At 41.6% G+C, this 17,312-nt stretch overlaps 1 protein-coding gene across 1 annotated transcript; it reads left to right on the top strand.

The window, feature by feature from the left end:
* Positions 1-4,898: 4,898 nt before the first annotated feature.
* On the top strand, positions 4,899-16,698 carry ZBTB43 (zinc finger and BTB domain containing 43). The gene is made up of 2 exons (XM_067541663.1): positions 4,899-5,263; positions 12,111-16,698. The coding sequence occupies exon 2, from the start codon at positions 12,134-12,136 to the stop codon at positions 13,532-13,534; it is 1,401 nt and encodes a 466-aa protein (XP_067397764.1). The 5' UTR covers positions 4,899-5,263; positions 12,111-12,133; the 3' UTR covers positions 13,535-16,698.
* Positions 16,699-17,312: the final 614 nt, after the last annotated feature.

Genomic DNA, 17,312 nt, shown 5'->3' with positions numbered 1-17,312 from the left:
AGGGCAGTTTTGTCAGCAGGGAGGTGATTGCAGTGTGTAAACCAGCACTGTTTTGTCAACAAAAGCTGACTTTTGTCGACAATACTCTCTAGTGTAGACCAGGCCTTAGTTAAGCTAAATAGATTGAGCTCTATAAATCCATCACTAGAAGGCATGTTTTCTAATCCTTTAATTATTCTCATGGCTCTTCTCTGAACCTTCTCCAATTTATCAACACAACATTCTTCTTGAATTGTGGGCACCAGAACTGGACATAGTATTCCAGCAGCACTTGCATCAGTGCCAAATATAGTTATAAAATAACCTCTTTACTCCTATTCAAGATTTGCCTGTTTATGCATCCCAGGATCACATTAGATCTTTTGGCCACAGCATCACGCTGGGAGCGCACTTTTAGCTGATTATCTACCACGGCCCCCAAATCTTTTTCTTAATCACTTCTTCCCAAGATAGCATCCCCCATACTGAAAGTACACTCTACATTCTTTGTTCCTAAGTGTATCCATTTACAATTAGCTGTAAGTCCTCATGGACAACTCAGTGAGACCTCTGGTCAATGTGCAGCTGCAGTCAAAAAAAATTAAACAAGAGGCTGGGCCGCCTAAGGAATGTGATAGAAGATAATACCAAAAATATTATGTCATTATATAAATTAATGGCATGGGCTCATCTGGATACTGAGTGTAGGGTTGGACATCTAATCTCAAAAAGGATATTGCAAAATTAGAGGGGGTTCAGAGAAGGGCAGTGAAGATGATTAGGGACTTGGGAAAACTCTCAGACAAAAAGAGTCAAAACACTGGGATTGCTTACCTTAAAAGTTGGACAAATAACAGTGGGGACATGATAAAAATATACAAAATAATAGTCTAGAGAAGGGAGACCAGGAGTTTCTGTTCTCCCTGTCTCATGATATAGAACAAGGGAATATTCAATTAAACTGAATGGCAGCAAATTCAAAACTGATAAAAGCAAATTATTTTCTCACACAATGCATACACAAACCATGGAACTCATTGTCACAGGAGGTCACTGAGGCCAATACCTTAGTAAAATTCAAAGAGGGATTGCATATTTATGGGGCAGTTAGAATATCTACAATTATCATAGTTAATTCTAATGAAGTTTTGACATGAAGAATTATTATTAATTATTTGTATCATTATAGTGCTTAGGAGCCCCCATCATGGCCCAAGAACCCATTGTGCTAGGAGCTGTGCAAACTGTGGAAACAGAGAAAAACTCTGATAGGTTCAGTTTGGGATACAGGGGGTTAAGCAAGACAGTGATGATTCTGGGGGTTTGCTTAACCAATAAACCCTTTATCCTTATAATAAACAGTTCTATTTCTATAATAAACAGTTTCACAGCAAGTAATTACACAGCAAACAGTGATAGCAAAGGGCAGGAGAACTCCATGCACAAAAGGACAAAATGTGCCACCCAAGTCTTTAGCATTTTGTGATCTCTCCTGGATCAACGTGTGGCTGCCAGCATGTGATACTAGGGTGCCCAGTTTTGGAGCTCCCCAAAGAAGTTACAAGATAAACACAACAGAAAACAGTTAATCCATACTCACAAACATTATATACAGGTATACTATGCTGGCCAAATTCAGTTGCCATTTGCTTTAGATACTGCAGACAGGAGAGAGCCACTGAGTGATCACTTCACAGTGAAGCAGGCTAGTGAAGCTGTCAGCCCACCAAGCAATACAGGGGTGCCAGGTAAATTCAATTCCTCTCTGTCTTCTGCCACCTGGATTTGAACTTTTATAGTTTCCCCTGGTCAGCAGAGGCTAAGCCCCATTGGTTGCTATTTGCTGCATGACCTTCTAAGGTCATGGCTCGGAGTTAAGCCAACCAGGTGCTCCTGATTTCCCGGGCAGGTATGAACCAGCCAACCAGGTTATTACAATTATCCTGGGCAGTTGCTGACCATGCACCAGCAGGTGGGGTCACTTCATTTCCTTATAAGGAGACAGGTGCATGCGGCTCGTGCTGCTGAGTCAACCCTCCCCAGGCTGCCTCTTTATCCACGTGGGGGGGCAGTGCATGTGGTGCTGCAGATGCCACTATGCAATTCAGTCTCCACACAAACACACAACAAAAAGACAGTCTCTGCCCCAAACAGCTTACAAGCTAAGTGTAAGACAAGGCACAACAGATACCAACAGACCAACCGGGGAGTACAAGTAAATGATGAAATAATATTGGTTAGCATAATAGGCAGTGGTTTCTACACCAGCAATCTAACTGTTGTCAAGCTTTTGGTAGGCATCATGACAAAGAAGAGTTTTAAGAAGGGATTTGAAGGAGGATGAGTTAGTTTTGTAGCCGTTTACAGAGAACTCCTCCCAAGCATGAGGGGCAGCATAGGAGAAAACATAAAACTGCTTGTTTGAAAATATAACAAGTGGACAATGAAGGCTGACATCATGGGATGATCAGAGGCAGAAGTCAATCTTTCAATAAAGAATGAGAGGATAGATAGGGTGGAGATAGCTCATGAAGGGCCTTGAAAGTGAAAACAAATAGCTGATGTTTGACATGGTAGAGAAGAAGAATCCGGTGCATGGATGCGAGGAGATAAGCAACATGGTCAAAAGTGACAGGCTAAGAAAATGATCTTTGCAGTTACATTCTGAATAGATATGAGTGTGGCAAGACTTCATTTGTCAAGACCAAAGAGAAGGATGTTGCAACAAATGAGATTATAAGAGCTTGAATGAGAGTTTTAGCTGTGTTGATAGACAAGAAAGGCCGTATTATTACACATAAAGAATCTGCAAAACTTAGACATAGTCTGCATGAAGACCTAAATAGAGATCTGAGTTGAAGATGACAAACAGGTTACAGGCCTGAATGACTGGCAGGATGATGGTGCTGTGCACAAGTAATCAAAACAGGAGGTAGCAGAAAGGATTTGGGAGAATGAGGAGTAGAGTAAGAACTCTGTTTTAGCCATGTTGAGTTTGAGTTGATGACTAGAAGGAGACATCAGAGAGAAAGGCTGAGGTCGGGCATAGATAGGTAGATTTGAAATTATCTGAATGGATATGGTAGTTGAAGTTGTGTTTAGGGATTAAATTACACAGATATAAATGTAGAGAAAGAAGGGAACAAAGACAGAGTCCTGCAGAACCCCCACAGAAAGCTGGAAGAAGGATGAGATTCTCTGAAGGACAAGTTGACGGAACAATTAGAAAGGTAGAAGGAGAACCAGGAGATGAGAGTCATAGAAGCCAAGTGAGCACAAAATTTCAAGAAGAGCATGGTCAACTGCATCAAAGGTGGCTGATAGATCAAGGAGGATGTGAACAGAGTACTGATTTTGAGATTTGGCTACAAGAGGTCAAAAGAAATAAGAGCTGCCATACTTGGTCAGACCATGGTCCATCTTGCATGGTATCCTGTCTCTGACAGTGTTCCATACTAGAGCTTCAGGGGGAGAATACAGTATAGTACAATTACAGAGCGATCCACCTATCTTCCACTCCCACCTTCTGGTAGTCAGAGGTTTAGAGTCATCCCAAGCATTGGATTGCATCTTGGCTAATTACCATCAATGGACCCATCCTCCATGAACTTATCTTTTTTGAATCCAGTTATACTTATGACTACTGCAATATCCCATGGTAATGAGTTCCACAGGTTAGTTGAGCATAGTATGAAAAAGTACTTTCTGTTGTTTGTATTAAAACTTGCTGCCTATTAATTTCATTGTGACCCCCTGGTTTCTGTGAAAGGGTAAATAACACTTCCTTATTCACTTTTTCCACACCATTCATGATTTTATAGACATCCATCACATCCCCCTTCCCTTACTCATCTCTTCTCTAAGATGAACAGTCCTAATCTTTTTAGTCTCTCCTCTCATGGAAGCTGTTCCATACCTTTGATCAACATTGTTGTCCTTCGGTGAACCTTTTCCAGTTCCACTATATTGAAATAGGGTGACCAGAACAGGACACAATATTCCAGGTGTGGGCACACCATGAATTTATATAATAGTATTATGATATTTTCCATCCCCACTAGTTCTTAACATACTGTTAGTCTTCTTGAGTGCTACTGTGCATTGAGTGGAAGTTTTCAGAGAACTATCCCCAGGTACTCCAAGATCTCCTTCTTGGGAGGTAATAAGCTAATTGAGAACCCCTCCTATGTGGATAGTTAAGATTATTTTTTCCAATGTGCATTACTTTGCACTTATCAACAATGAATTTCATTTGCCATTTTGTTGTCCAGTCACCCAGTGCGGTGAGATCCTTTTGTAACTCTTCGCAGTCTGTTTTGGATTTAACTATCTTGAATAATTTTATATTGTCTGCAAACTTTGCCACGTCACTGTTCACAACTTTTCCCAGTGAGGGAGGGGAAGAGAGTGGACAGCAGGGAGATGGGGGTGGGGGGAGAGGAGATAAGGGATGGGGTCACTGGGGCAGAGCAGGTTTACACTAGCAGACAAGAAACCTTGTGGCGTGTGACTGGGAAAGAGGAAAGAGCATGGAAAGGGAAGGTCACATATTTTGACAGTTTTCTCTTGAAAGAAATTGTCAAAATCCTATGCAGAGAAATGAGAGGAGACAGGAGGCGAGGAAGAGGGTGGCGGAACGTGTCAAACATTGCTGGGACTGCAGGCATGACATTCAGTGAGGTAGGCACAGAGCGCTTTACCTAAGAGCTTGCAGAGCACACTACAGTAACGTGGAGCGGAGGAAATGGGCATAGCCATGGGATTTCTGGCAGGCCGGCGCACGGCACGGCAGGGCACACACAGCGGGAGAGCAGGCCAGGCCGGCACACGGCACGGCACGGCACGGCACACACAGCGGGAGAGCAGGCCAGGCCGGCACACGGCACGGCACGGAACGGCACGGCACACACAGCGGGAGAGCAGACGCTGCGCTGCAGGCGAGGCCAGGCCGGGCCAGGTAGGCGAGTGCGCAGTGCAGTGTCAACACCCCGCCAGCGCAGGCGAGGAGAGGAGAAGACTGTCTGAGGGTAGAAGTCTCGCCCGCCCTGCTCTGGTAACACTTCCGGGCCGGTGCCGCGAGCCGGCCGGAAGCGATCGTGCGCCTGGGGAATCACTTCCGGCTGCCGCCGCGCGCGCGCACTGGCCGGGTCTGGTCGCGTCGCGTCGGACGGAGGGTGACTGAGTCGGGCTCTCGGGGAGTCGCGCTGGGGGCAGCCGGCGCCGCCGCCGCGATTGGAGCCGAGCCGCGGGACCCGCCATGTGAGAGACGCAGCCCCAGCCCCAGGTGAGGCCCTGCCGGGATCTGGGCGCAGAGGGGGACGGACGCCTGCCCGCCCGCCCGCGATCTCCCGCGGGGGAGGCCGCCAGCCGCTCCCGGGGCCCGGGCTCCCTTCGCTGCCCCGCGGCGCTGAGTTTCATCCCTTCGCCGCCCGGCTCTGGCTCCCCGTGGCGCGGCCGGCGGGCAGCCCCGGGCCGGCACACTGGACGCGGAGCTCTCCCTCGCCGCCTCCGCCCTCGGCCGCTGCGCTGCGCTGCCCTGGCCGGCTCCGTCCGGGCCCGCGCGGCACGGCCGGAGCGCTGCGCTGCCTGGCTGGCTGGGGCGCCTCCCGCTGGGCCAGTGGCAGAGCCGCGGCTTCGGGGCCGTCCCGCCCAGGTGGTCGCCGTGGCAGCACCTCAGCCCCGGTGGCTCCCGGTAGCAGGCGCAGACCGGCCCTGGGCTGGGCCGCCCTGTCGGTCCTCGGCTCCGTGCCCTGAAGGGGCAGGTTCCTCTCCTTGGGCTGTTCCCTTGCAAGCTGAGCGGGGGAAGCTGCAGCACTTGGCAGTCCATGTCTTTTCTGCAAGTTACCGACTTGTACAGTGCTTCAGTGTACAGTCTGCAGCCTGGGTCCTAGACTCCTGCTGTGTGTGCATGTACAGGGGCAAACCCCTGCACCTGTGCTCAGTTCCTGGCTGAGCTACAGACTTCCTAAGTAAACTCGGGTACATCGTTTAATCTCTCTCTACTTCAGTTTTCTATCTGGCATTCGCCACTGACAGAAGACAGGATACTGGACTAGGTGGACCATTGGTCTGACCCACTGTGGCCGTTCTTATGTTCTTATTTGTAAAACGGGTATAATAGTTACTTTGCCTTTTTTAAAGGGGTGGCCGTGTTAGTCTGTATACAGCAAAAACAACAAAAATCCTGTAGCATCTTAAAGACTAACACATTTCTGTGGGCAGAAGCTTTCGTGGGCTGCAGCCCCCTTCGTCAGATGCTACAGGACTCTCATTGTTTTTGTCTTTTTTGTGTCTTTAGATTGTAAACTCTTCTGGGCACTTCCTTATACACGTAGAGCAGCTAATGTGCTTGGGCCTTGAGGTTGTAAAGCACGAAATATTCTTTTTCCAAGAGTCAGGCAGAACAGACAATACTAAAGAGGTTTATTTACAACACCGAGAAGTCTGATAAATCAGTTTTAACTTCCTGGTGTTCCCGTGCTCAATTATATACACCTTCTTATTGATTACATAGTACGTTTTAAATTCTATATCTATTCACTTACAAATACAGGCATTGTCCCATCCGGAGAGAACAACAGTGATAATGGTTGTTACATACATGCAGAGACACTTTAATTGCTTTACTTACATCAAGGATGCTAGGGCTACGCTTGGGGTGGGAGTAGGGTGGAGGAAGGAGGGATGGGGGGTCTTTCCAGATAGGTGGCAGATGAGACAGAAATTCTAAAAGCAAATGTGCTGTTCTCATTGGAATTAGAATCACTAAGAGGACATCTGGCTGCCTGAGCCATCGGATGTTTACACTAGCCATTGTCCTTGAGGCTCAGGTATTTTGTTAACCATTTAAATGAGTTTCGACCTACAACTTGTTAGCTGAAAACAACCTCAAGTCGTACAAGGTGCTCTGCAAAACAAATAATAAAAGAACCAAATTTCATAAAAACAAGCTTTTATAAAATTAAAAAACAATTATTTATTTCCAAATATATTATTTTACCCATACTTTACCTTGCAATATTTGAACCCAATCATCCTAGTACTAAGCTTGTGGAACTCACTTTAAACGAAAGGGGAAATATTTTATTGATTTTCATTGTCCAAGATGAAGAAAATACAATAAGGAAACACAGAAAGTAAATAGTTAAAGAAAACTACATTTTAAAAATACTTTCACTTTTCATGTCTCACTTACTAATAAATAATATGTAAGGAAATGTTTGTTTACAGCATGATTATGTTGACTGCTTTTATGTAAACACTTTTATTTTTAATGGTAAACTTTGCATACAAAAGCAGGGAAACTGATCCCTTCTAGAAATGTTATCACATTGAACCCACATGTTTTCTGTAGTCTTTATGGAATTAAGATGTTGAAAGATGGTGGTTTAGGCTAGTCATACTCACATTCATTATCCAGTGATGCCTTTCAAAAATGCATTTAGTGTAACTTTTGTTATAAAGAATACAAATTCTTATAGTAGGAAGGCAAGTTGTTCCTAAAGAGTTAATGGCTGTCTGCTTCTTCCTAATGGTGTTTTTCATAGTAAGATGCAAAAAATTCATATGACTCAGTTGGAGATTGTGTATTAGAATGACTGTTGCATGTTATGTTGTTACTGAAGAGCTGCAGTTCGATAGCCTTGTTGTGTGTTTCTGCAAAGCAGAAAATAACTTATCCATGACAATACAGTAGAACCTCTGTTATGAACACCAGAATTACTGGGAGTTTGCATCAGGGAGTGGCAGACAAGCGCCGCCCCCCCCCCCCCGGGCCCCCCCCCCCCCCAAAAAAAAAAAAAAAAAAAAGCAAATTACAACACAGTGCTGTGTTAAATATAAACTACTAAAAATAAAGGGAAAGCAGCATTTTTCTTTTGCATAGTAAAGTTTCAAAGCAGTATTAAGTCAATGTTAAGTTATAAACTTTTGAAAGGACAACCATAATGTTTTGTTCAGAGTTATGAACAACCTTCATTCCCGAGGTATTCGTAACTCTGAGGTTCTACTGTATTGTTTCTGTGGCACCACAGCTCACTTTGTGTGACTGCCATGATAGGCTGTATTGGCAGGAATTCTTGCAGTGGGACTGTTTCTTTGTCTGAGATGCCTGCAGCCCTAGCATAGGCATAAGGAAAGTGATGCTCCTTATTAATAGCTGATTATACTCCTGTTAAAGAGGAGCAGTATTTGTAGAGAAGGGTGAGGGGGGAGTGAAAGAAGGAAAATGAGGACTGTTGGTAAATACTGAAGTTAAACGTGCAGACTGCATTATACTTATTACCTGGCTCCTACTTCCCAAAAGAGCCCTCTTAGAAGCAGATACAAGGCAATTAACTGGTTGGGAAGACCTTGGAAATAGCTTCCCTTCTAATAACAGATTTTAAAATCTGATATTTGTATTAATAATCTGATAGTTTAAAAGGAAATCAGCCATTCAGCATTCTGATTGGCTGACACTTTCTATCAGCTATAATACAAACTGATAGCAGAGAATGATCACCCATCATGACTGGCTGAAAATGGTCCTATGACAATTCAGTAAGTGTCTGTTTACCTCCTGTAAATGGTAGTGAAGTCTGGAGTAATGCTAACCAGTTACACCACAAATGCAAATAAGTATATCATGATTATTCATCTCCAATGAGTCAGTCATGTTTTTTTGGTAGACCTCTAAATGTAAAAGGGAAAACAATTATGCTGCTTTAATTCTTAGCCTTAATGGAGAGATTTCCTTCCCCAGTTATTAAATCTTGGATGGAGGAACTCAGACAATTTCTGTTTTGAATGCTGGGTGCATTTCTGCCTCAAAAATGACCAAGAAGAGATTATATAATCATAGTTATTGTTTGAATTCTTATGGGTGACTTATATCAACATTCTCTGTGTAGTCTGTGCTTTGCATGCAAATAGTGATGCTGTTTCTTTATTATCTCCTAATTGAAATTCTGACATGTCAAATTTTGCATACATGTGTTTTTCTGTCAAGGAATGTGACTTCCTCATCACTTGTTAAGTAACAAAGTCTGAAAAGTATCTGGTTATTATTGACACAAAAAAGTTCCATGAGATTCATAGGTATAATACACTTTTAGATATTAGTTTCACACTTCTACATAATGCCCTTTAATTTACTTTTGGTTCTGTGACCTATAGCTAGAAATGTTTAAAATTCTGATAAGTGGCTGCTTGTTGCTCATTTGCTAGGTATTTTCTCTCTAAGCTTTGCAGCCCAGGTGAATGAAGGTAAGAAATAGAATTTAATGGGGAAGTATTTTGTTACTGGCTTTCTTAGCTCTATCAGACATTATCAGTATGTTGCACATATGCAAAATGGTTACTAGGAGGGATGTAAAATATTAAACAGTTAAGTGATAAGTATTTAGTCTTACCGTTAAGACTAATACTTATGGGTTAACCAGTGGCACGGGTGCTCGGTCTTCTTGGTGATGGTGTTGGGCCATAGCAGTGGTGACTGCGCTGCTGCTGCTGCCTAGGGAGGCTGAGGCCCAGGTGGAGGCGCTGAGGAGCACCCCGCTGCGGAACACCAGGGACCCCACGGGTCCAAGAAAGGGGTCCCTCACGGAGCCAGGCTAGGGGTGCTACTTAGAGGCTGAGGGGAGAGGGCGGGGTTTGTGTGTGTGTGTGGGGGAGGGTTAATGGTTAACCAATATAATTTCAATAGTTTAAATGGTTAGCTATTTAAAATGAAATTTACATCGTTAGTTACTTTTATACTTGTAGAGATGTCTTTCACAAATTGGAATAGTCATTTATGGGTTCAGTACTAGTAAATATTTTCATTAATGACTTGAATAAGCTTATAAAATGTGCAAGCATTTGGAAGACAGGATTAGAATTCAAAACTAATTTGACAAATTAGAGAATTGATCTGAAATCCATAAACTGAAATTCAGTAAAGACAACTGCAAAGTATTTCGCTTAGGAAGGAAAAAACGAATGCACAGCTACAAAATGGGAAATAACTGGCTAGGTGGTAGTACTGCTGAAAAGGATCTGGGGATTATAGTTACGGTGGACCACAAATTTAATATGTGTAGACAATGTGATACAGATGGGAGAAACACTAATATCATTCCAGGGTGTATTAACAGGAGAGTCATATGTAAGACACAATAGGTACGTTTCCTGCTCTACATGGCAGTAGTGAGGCCTCAGCTGGAGTGCTGTGTCCAGTTTTGGGCGCCAAGCTTCAGGAAAGATGTGGACAAACTGGAGAGAGTCCAGAGAAGAGCAACAAAAATGTTAAAGGTTTAGAAAACATGCCTGATGAGGAAAGGTTAAAAAAACTGGGCATGTTAGTCTTGAGAGAAGAAGACTAAGGATGGACCTGATAACAGTCTTCAAATGCGTTAAGGGCTATTTTAAAGAGGAATATGATCAGTTGTTCTCCATGTCCACTGAAGGTGGGACAAGAAGTAATGAGCTTTATCTTTACCAAGGGAGTTTTAGGTTAGATATTAGGGAGAGCTTTCTAAACATAAGGGAAGTTAAGCTCGGAAATAGATTTCAAGGGAGATTGTGGAATCCCATTTTTTGGAAGTTGTTAAGAACAGGTAGGACAAGCAACTGTCAGGGATAGATCAGGGTTACTTGGTCCTGCCTTAGCACAGGGGGCTGGACTTCTTACTCTTACTGAATTGGGACTTTTTTCTGTAGATTTTTGTCCAGTGTCAATTAAACATTAGAAGGAGCTTTCTATGAAAGTCAGAACTTTGTTCTAGCTAAGAGATAAAGATATCAACAAGATAGATACTTTGAAGAAAATCTAAATATTATGCATTGAAAAGTGTATTCCTGTGATTAACTATGACAAGCTAACAGTTTCTTCCATTCCGTTGATCATAAAAAATAAGTTTTTCTTTCAAGTAGCTGATGATGCACAAAAACATGTAGAAGCTTACATAGCATCTGACCACACCACATCTTATTCAAGTTTGTTCTCTTTTTAATTTTTCAGTTATCCACATAGCTAAATGAGAAGTTAAGCTTGGCCTTTGTATAGTTCTTGACCACATTAGCAATTCAGATGCAATTATGTAAAGATTTTTTTGGTGTTTCCATAATTCCTATTAAGGATTTGTAACCCAGTAACTTTACACCCTATTGGCCTAAAACATTGCTGATAATATGCAATTTTAAATAAAACATTAAACTATCAATCTCTGTTTCTTTACTATCATGTAACTTACTTTGGGTCCAGGTACTGCTCTTCCTTTTGTAACTTAACAGCTGAACTATTTGAGACTCTTAATAACCTTCAATTTCTTTGAATAGTTTATTCTTGTTAGGTTTCCAGTTAAGCAAGAAAAATTTAAAAGGTACTAAATCAAGGGTTTTTTAATTAGTCACATCTAGAAGAACTCAGTTTGTGTCACTGTAACAATCTCTCAGCTCCCACTAGCACTCTCTACTTCTTTCTCCTTTTAATAAATGAGTGAGAGAAAAATATTATTCATAATAAAGACTCTGCTTTAGATAAGACTGACTATTGCTTTTTTCCAATGTATGTGAATCATCATATTGAACTCTGAAATAACACTTATTTTAAAGTGAATTATTTTCTTAAGAGCCAGTTTGCTCTTATAGAAAGTTTGAGATTATTTGGCTGGCAGTGGGAAAATAGAATTGATTTCTCCCACTTGAGAAACTCTGGGACATTGTGGAATTAGTTAATAGAAATGCAAGCAACCCGACTGCTGTAATCTCATCAGAATAACCGCTTTGTTTTTTACCTTTGGCCCTCCTTAACTACATGCTTGAGTAACCCTCCATCCCCACAGAGTAATTAGCTGTACAGAATACCCAATGCAGCTTATATGTCCAACCTTCCTGTGTGCGCACAGATGGTGTTGCAATTTGTGATCTTGTAGAACATCTAAAAATGGAAAGACTAGGGATTAGAAAAGGCAGAAACAGACTGGCATCTGTTCTTAAAAGTTTTGTTTCTTTAGGTAAGTAAACCCACTTATCCTAACATCAGCCCGCTTAAGTGTCCCTTCTAAAAAAGGAGACACTTGAAGATAAGAAAGTGGAGTGAGCAAACTGAGTCTCATCATAAATTCTGTTTAGTTATGTTGAAACTGGTGATATTTTCCTCTCTCTTGCAGCACATCACTAGATTTGTAATGAAATGGAGTCTGGGACAAACTCTTTTCGAGTGGAATTTCCTGATTTTTCTAGCACCATTTTGCAGAAGTTGAATCAGCAGCGCCAACAGGGACAGTTATGTGATGTTTCCATTGTAGTTCAGGGCCATCTGTTCAGAGCCCATAAAGCCGTTCTTGCAGCCAGCTCACCTTACTTCTGTGACCAAGTGCTCTTGAAAAATAGTAGGCGAATAGTACTGCCTGATGTGATGAATCCAAGAGTGTTTGAGAATATCCTTCTGTCTACTTATACGGGACGGTTAGTGATGCCTGCTCCAGAAATTGTCAGTTATCTGACAGCAGCAAGCTTCCTTCAGATGTGGCACGTAGTAGACAAATGCACAGAAGTGTTAGAGGGGAACCCAACAGTTCTCTGTCAGAAGATGAATCATGGCAGTGATCATCAGTCCCCAAGCAGCAGTAGCTATAATGGCCTTGTTGAAACTTTTGAGCTGGGCTCTGGAGGACAGCCAGACTTCCACAAAGTGCAGGAGCTGAGAGATGGTGAAAATGAAGAAGAAAGCTCTAAAGATGAGCTGTCATCTCAGCTAACAGAACATGAGTATCTTCCCAGTAATTCTTCAACAGAACATGACAGACTCAGCACAGGAATGACAAGTCAGGATGGCGAAGAGGGAGCTAGTGACAGTGCAGAGTATCAGTATACGAGGCCTATCTATAGCAAACCCAGCATCATGTCACACAAGCGTTGGATCCATGTGAAACCAGAAAGATTTGAACAGGACTGTGAAGGTGTAGATGCACATACTTCTTATGATGAGCACCAAGTGTCTGAATCCATGAATGTCATTCAGACAGAGCATTCAATCCAGTCTTCAGGAGTTGAAGACTTTCATGTAAGTGACAAAAAGATGGAAGCAGAATTTGATGAACAGGCTGATGAAAATAACTATGATGAGCAAGTTGATTTCTATGGTTCTTCTATGGAAGAATTTTCTGGTGAAAGGGCAGATGGAAATCTAAGTGTTCACAGACCGGATGCTATGATAGCAACAGGGTATGGTGAGAGCATTGAAATGGCTGCAGGAATTAAAGAAGAAACCGCCCTTTCTGGATTCTCACCTACTGACAAACTATATCCTTGTCAATGTGGTAAAAGCTTTACACACAAGAGTCAGAGGGATCGGCACATGAGTATGCACCTGGGTCTTCGGCCTTATGGTTGTGGTGTCTGCGGTAAGAAATTCAAAATGAAACATCACCTTGTCGGCCATATGAAAATCCACACAGGCATAAAACCTTACGAGTGTAATATCTGTGGGAAAAGATTTATGTGGAGGGACAGTTTTCATCGGCATGTAACTTCTTGTACTAAGTCATACCAAGCCTCCAAAGCTGAGCAGAATACTACTGAGATGAACTAAAATGTAGGACTTATAATTGTTTAGCAGAGTAAGCAAAATAAACTAATTATGCAAATATTGTCTGGTACTTGCTATTGTGAAATTTAGTTTTTTTTTAAATTCTAAGGATGTTGCTGAAACATCTGTGAGCAGACCAAATTTTTGTCCATCTACTGTCTCCACTGCAGGTGCTTCTACCTTCCCTGATGGGACTCCTTTAGAGGTGAAAGGGGAGTTTAAATCACAATGGCTTATTCATAGGACCCTTTGGTGTAACTAATGAGGCCAATTGTGGTGATGTTTTTTGTTATATATTATTATGGTTATTTATTTCTTGTATCACAGTAGTGCTCAGGGGCTCTGATTGAGACCTCATTGCATTAAATGTTAAACATATAGTAAATTCCAGACCCAAAAATGATACCATCTTAAAGCCTCAATCCTGTAAACACTTATTCCTGTGCTTAACTTTATGCATGAGTAATCCCATTGAGAAGGTGTGAATAAGGGTAACAGTAGCACAAGGTTACATAGGTCAGCTATGTATAGCATTTGCAGGATTCAGGTGCTTTTGTTTTAAATAAATGAATAAGGATTTTAATTATATAGAACTTGCTTTCAGCATGGATCTGAACAGATGCCCCCAATGACTCACTTAACCTGGGTCATTAAGCAGCCTTCAGATGGCTATATCTTTTAGTGAAAAGCCACTTTTTGAGTCAGGCCTCCCTTTACTTGTTTGCCCATTTTTTCTTTGGCAGAGTGTCTGATTCTAATAACTGGGCCTAGTTCTGTTTTTTCATTTTTGTAAAGTACTTGGATATATCATGATGTGTGCTGCATAAATTTAAGACCCAATTATATTAAAACTTCATTTGTGCCCATTCAGTGCATAATGTTAAAGTTAGTCATGCTGTCTTTTAATCTTGGCTGCCACATCATAAGAGAACTTGTAGACGTGTGTGTAGTGAGAGGGCATTTTATCAACATGGGTTTTTTTTAAGCGCTTAGTTGGTATTATTCCAACACTCAATAAAGCCTTTAACTTATAGCTCAAGTTTCAGATTTTCATGGCTTACCGCAGTAGCAAGTACCAAACTCATTGTACAATACTGACTTGTTTTTTTGGGTACTAAAACTTGTTTGAAAATTTCTATCTTGTTTTAAATCATAAGAGCTAGAAACTTGCTTCAGGAAGCTGTTAGTCATTATAAACTGGTATTTAAATATTTAATCCTCTTCTGTTTGAACAGTGGGGTCCATAATACATGTTCTTGATTGTGAACGACTGTGACTGATCATATTCAGAGCCACAAGCAGTCCAGAGCTGTTTTCTCTCCAGATGAAGTCTCTTGCTGACAAACAATTGAAATTGCCATCGTTGGGTTTCTTTTAATGATACAGTGGGACCTGATGCCATGCGCAACTTTCAAGTTTGTGAGCAATTTCTGGATTCTTGGTGGTGGGAAGGTGGCATTTGTGCTTCATGATGAGGATGTATTACCATTGGATTCCTGTGCTCTAGCAGATGGGGCAGTGTCGTAGTTTTGGGAGATGCTGCCGGCTCTCCAGGCTAGAGGGAATGCTCCAGTTGTGAAGGCAGAGTTAAGATATAAAATGGGGGTTGAAGAAGACAGCTCAAAATGTTTGAAAGCCTTTTCATTCCTACTCCGAAGCAGTTAACCTTACAATGCAGCTTACTACCTGGTGTAAGAAGGAAAGAGCCTTCTTAGCATACATTGTGGTCACGATCAGAAGAGGTAAATCCACATACATGTAGCCCTTTTCTAGCACTGGTAACTTGTGACAAAATAGTTAGCCAGCACCAATTGGCTACCAAGGCTGATGGGGCCCCAAGTTGCATCCAGATTCTGTAATCTGTAGAATCATGGAACTAAAATATGAAATGACCCTGTATATTAAAGCCACATGCATAAACAAAGAAGAAAAACAGCAAAAGAGGAATTATCTATCTGCTTAATAGCCCAGTTAAAAAATTACCTTAACATATAACCAAACTGTATCCTGAACATGAATGTCTGACACAAAGTTGAGCTTTATTAGTTGGTGGGCTATTGTTACTGTAACTTTTTGGCATATTACTTAAATTTAAGAAAAAATGGATTTTTTAAAAAAGATTCTCAAATTTTACTCATCAGTTCTTTAGATATCATCATAGATTTTTGAGTACAGAACATGAATCCTTTGCCTGCAATGGACATACATATAGTCAGCACTAAGGAGTTTCTGTTCTTAGCACTTACTTGAACTCTACAACAAAGCAGGTTGGGGGTGATGCTCACTGTCTAACCCATGTACTCAAGGTAACTAAACAGGGATCTGTTCACTAACACTGTAACCTGATCAGTGTATAGAAGCACTTTGTATTTAAAAATCTTTATACATGTTTTTTAAATTTAGAAATTATATAGTCCCTCTATGGTTTCTTTCCACATTAACACTGTCTTTTTAATCTTGCAATTTATAATGATAGAAGGTTATTGCCTTGGGTATTTACATGAGTGTAGAGAGAGGATTTCTGCACTTCCTGGCCCTATTTTTCCATTTCCCCACCTCCTTACCATGTGTTGTGAGTTTCATGGTTACATTTGGAGGAGATAACGCTCCCGTTCACTTTAAGATTGTTCTAGTATGGTGGCTCTCATACTTTTCCATACTGTGACTCCATGTAACAATTGAGAAGATTTGGGGACCCACCTCCCATCTAGCCAGAAAAAATAGATGGTGGTTGCAAACCCCAGATTAAAAACCCCTGGTTAAATAACAGATTATACTTCCATCAGACCCAGATCACCCTACAGAGCTGCCAGTGAAGCCCTTTCCTCTACTGGCTTGAGATGACTTTTATATGGGACTTTTAAAAGTTAACTTCAAATAGGAGTAATATTTAGATAGCTTTGAAATAGAGCTTTAAAATAAATGTACTAAGAGACACTTTAAAGGTTTTATACAGGTGTAGTAGGTAGGGGTGTGTGTGTGTATAAATCTTTTTCAATGACATATGAATAGTAACTCTTTAACATCTAATACTGTTCTACCCAATAGGTTGTGACATTTTGTGTTGAAATTCCAACATAGGACTCCATTAACATTTGTAATGCTCGACACTGGGTTTTTGGTAAACCACATTAAATGCCTTGGTTACAAGTAGACATTGACATACAGGCCTCATGTCTTAATTTGAGGGTGGGCGGGAGGGAAGTGGTAGGCGGTTCTCCAGAATCCTCACTTCTCAGTGACCCTCACTAGCTAACTAAAACAAGAAAAGCTGGATGCAGCTTCTTCCAAAGCTTATGAGCACACTATTGGTACGGCCTTGGGCAAGGGGTAAAAGGTGCATTCTGGTCTGGGAAACAAGGGATCCACTTAATATATATTTTAAGGTGAATGTTCTGCATCTATGCTTATGCTTCATAATTTTAGGTGAGACCATTTCAAAATATGGTTTTGTTAATTTTTTATCCTTCCCTTAAGTGTTCCCTCATCTTGCTAGTGGACATCAGCAGAGCGAATGTTCTATAAAAACTTGGAACATTGCAGAGTGCATGGCCTGCTGGTGGTGATAAGAGTTAAATCCCTTTCAATTCCATCTCTAGGTTTCTAAGACCGTCATTACCCATGGTATCTAACCAGTTGAAATTCTGAGGTACATTCTCCTGCAGTCAATCACAGTGACAAGCATCCGACTTTTTTTTCCTCAGTGGAGCGGTGAATCTATCTGTGTTAGGAGTCATTTTCCTCCTTTTTTAGGTTTATATATTAGCATTCCTGTTTGCAC

This window comes from Emydura macquarii, unplaced genomic scaffold (genome assembly GCF_026122565.2).
Source record: "Emydura macquarii macquarii isolate MOO-44397 ecotype Brisbane River unplaced genomic scaffold, CSIRO-AGI_Emac_v2 contig_691, whole genome shotgun sequence".
NCBI classification, from domain to species: domain Eukaryota; kingdom Metazoa; phylum Chordata; order Testudines; family Chelidae; genus Emydura; species Emydura macquarii.
Note: the sequence above shows the minus strand (reverse complement) of the source record. Positions and strands in the feature narration are given on the sequence as shown.

Coding starts and splice junctions, on each gene's coding strand:
- ZBTB43 (XM_067541663.1), top strand. CDS start 12,134: ATGGAGTCTGGGACAAACTCTTTTCGAGTGGAATTTCCTGATTTTTCT.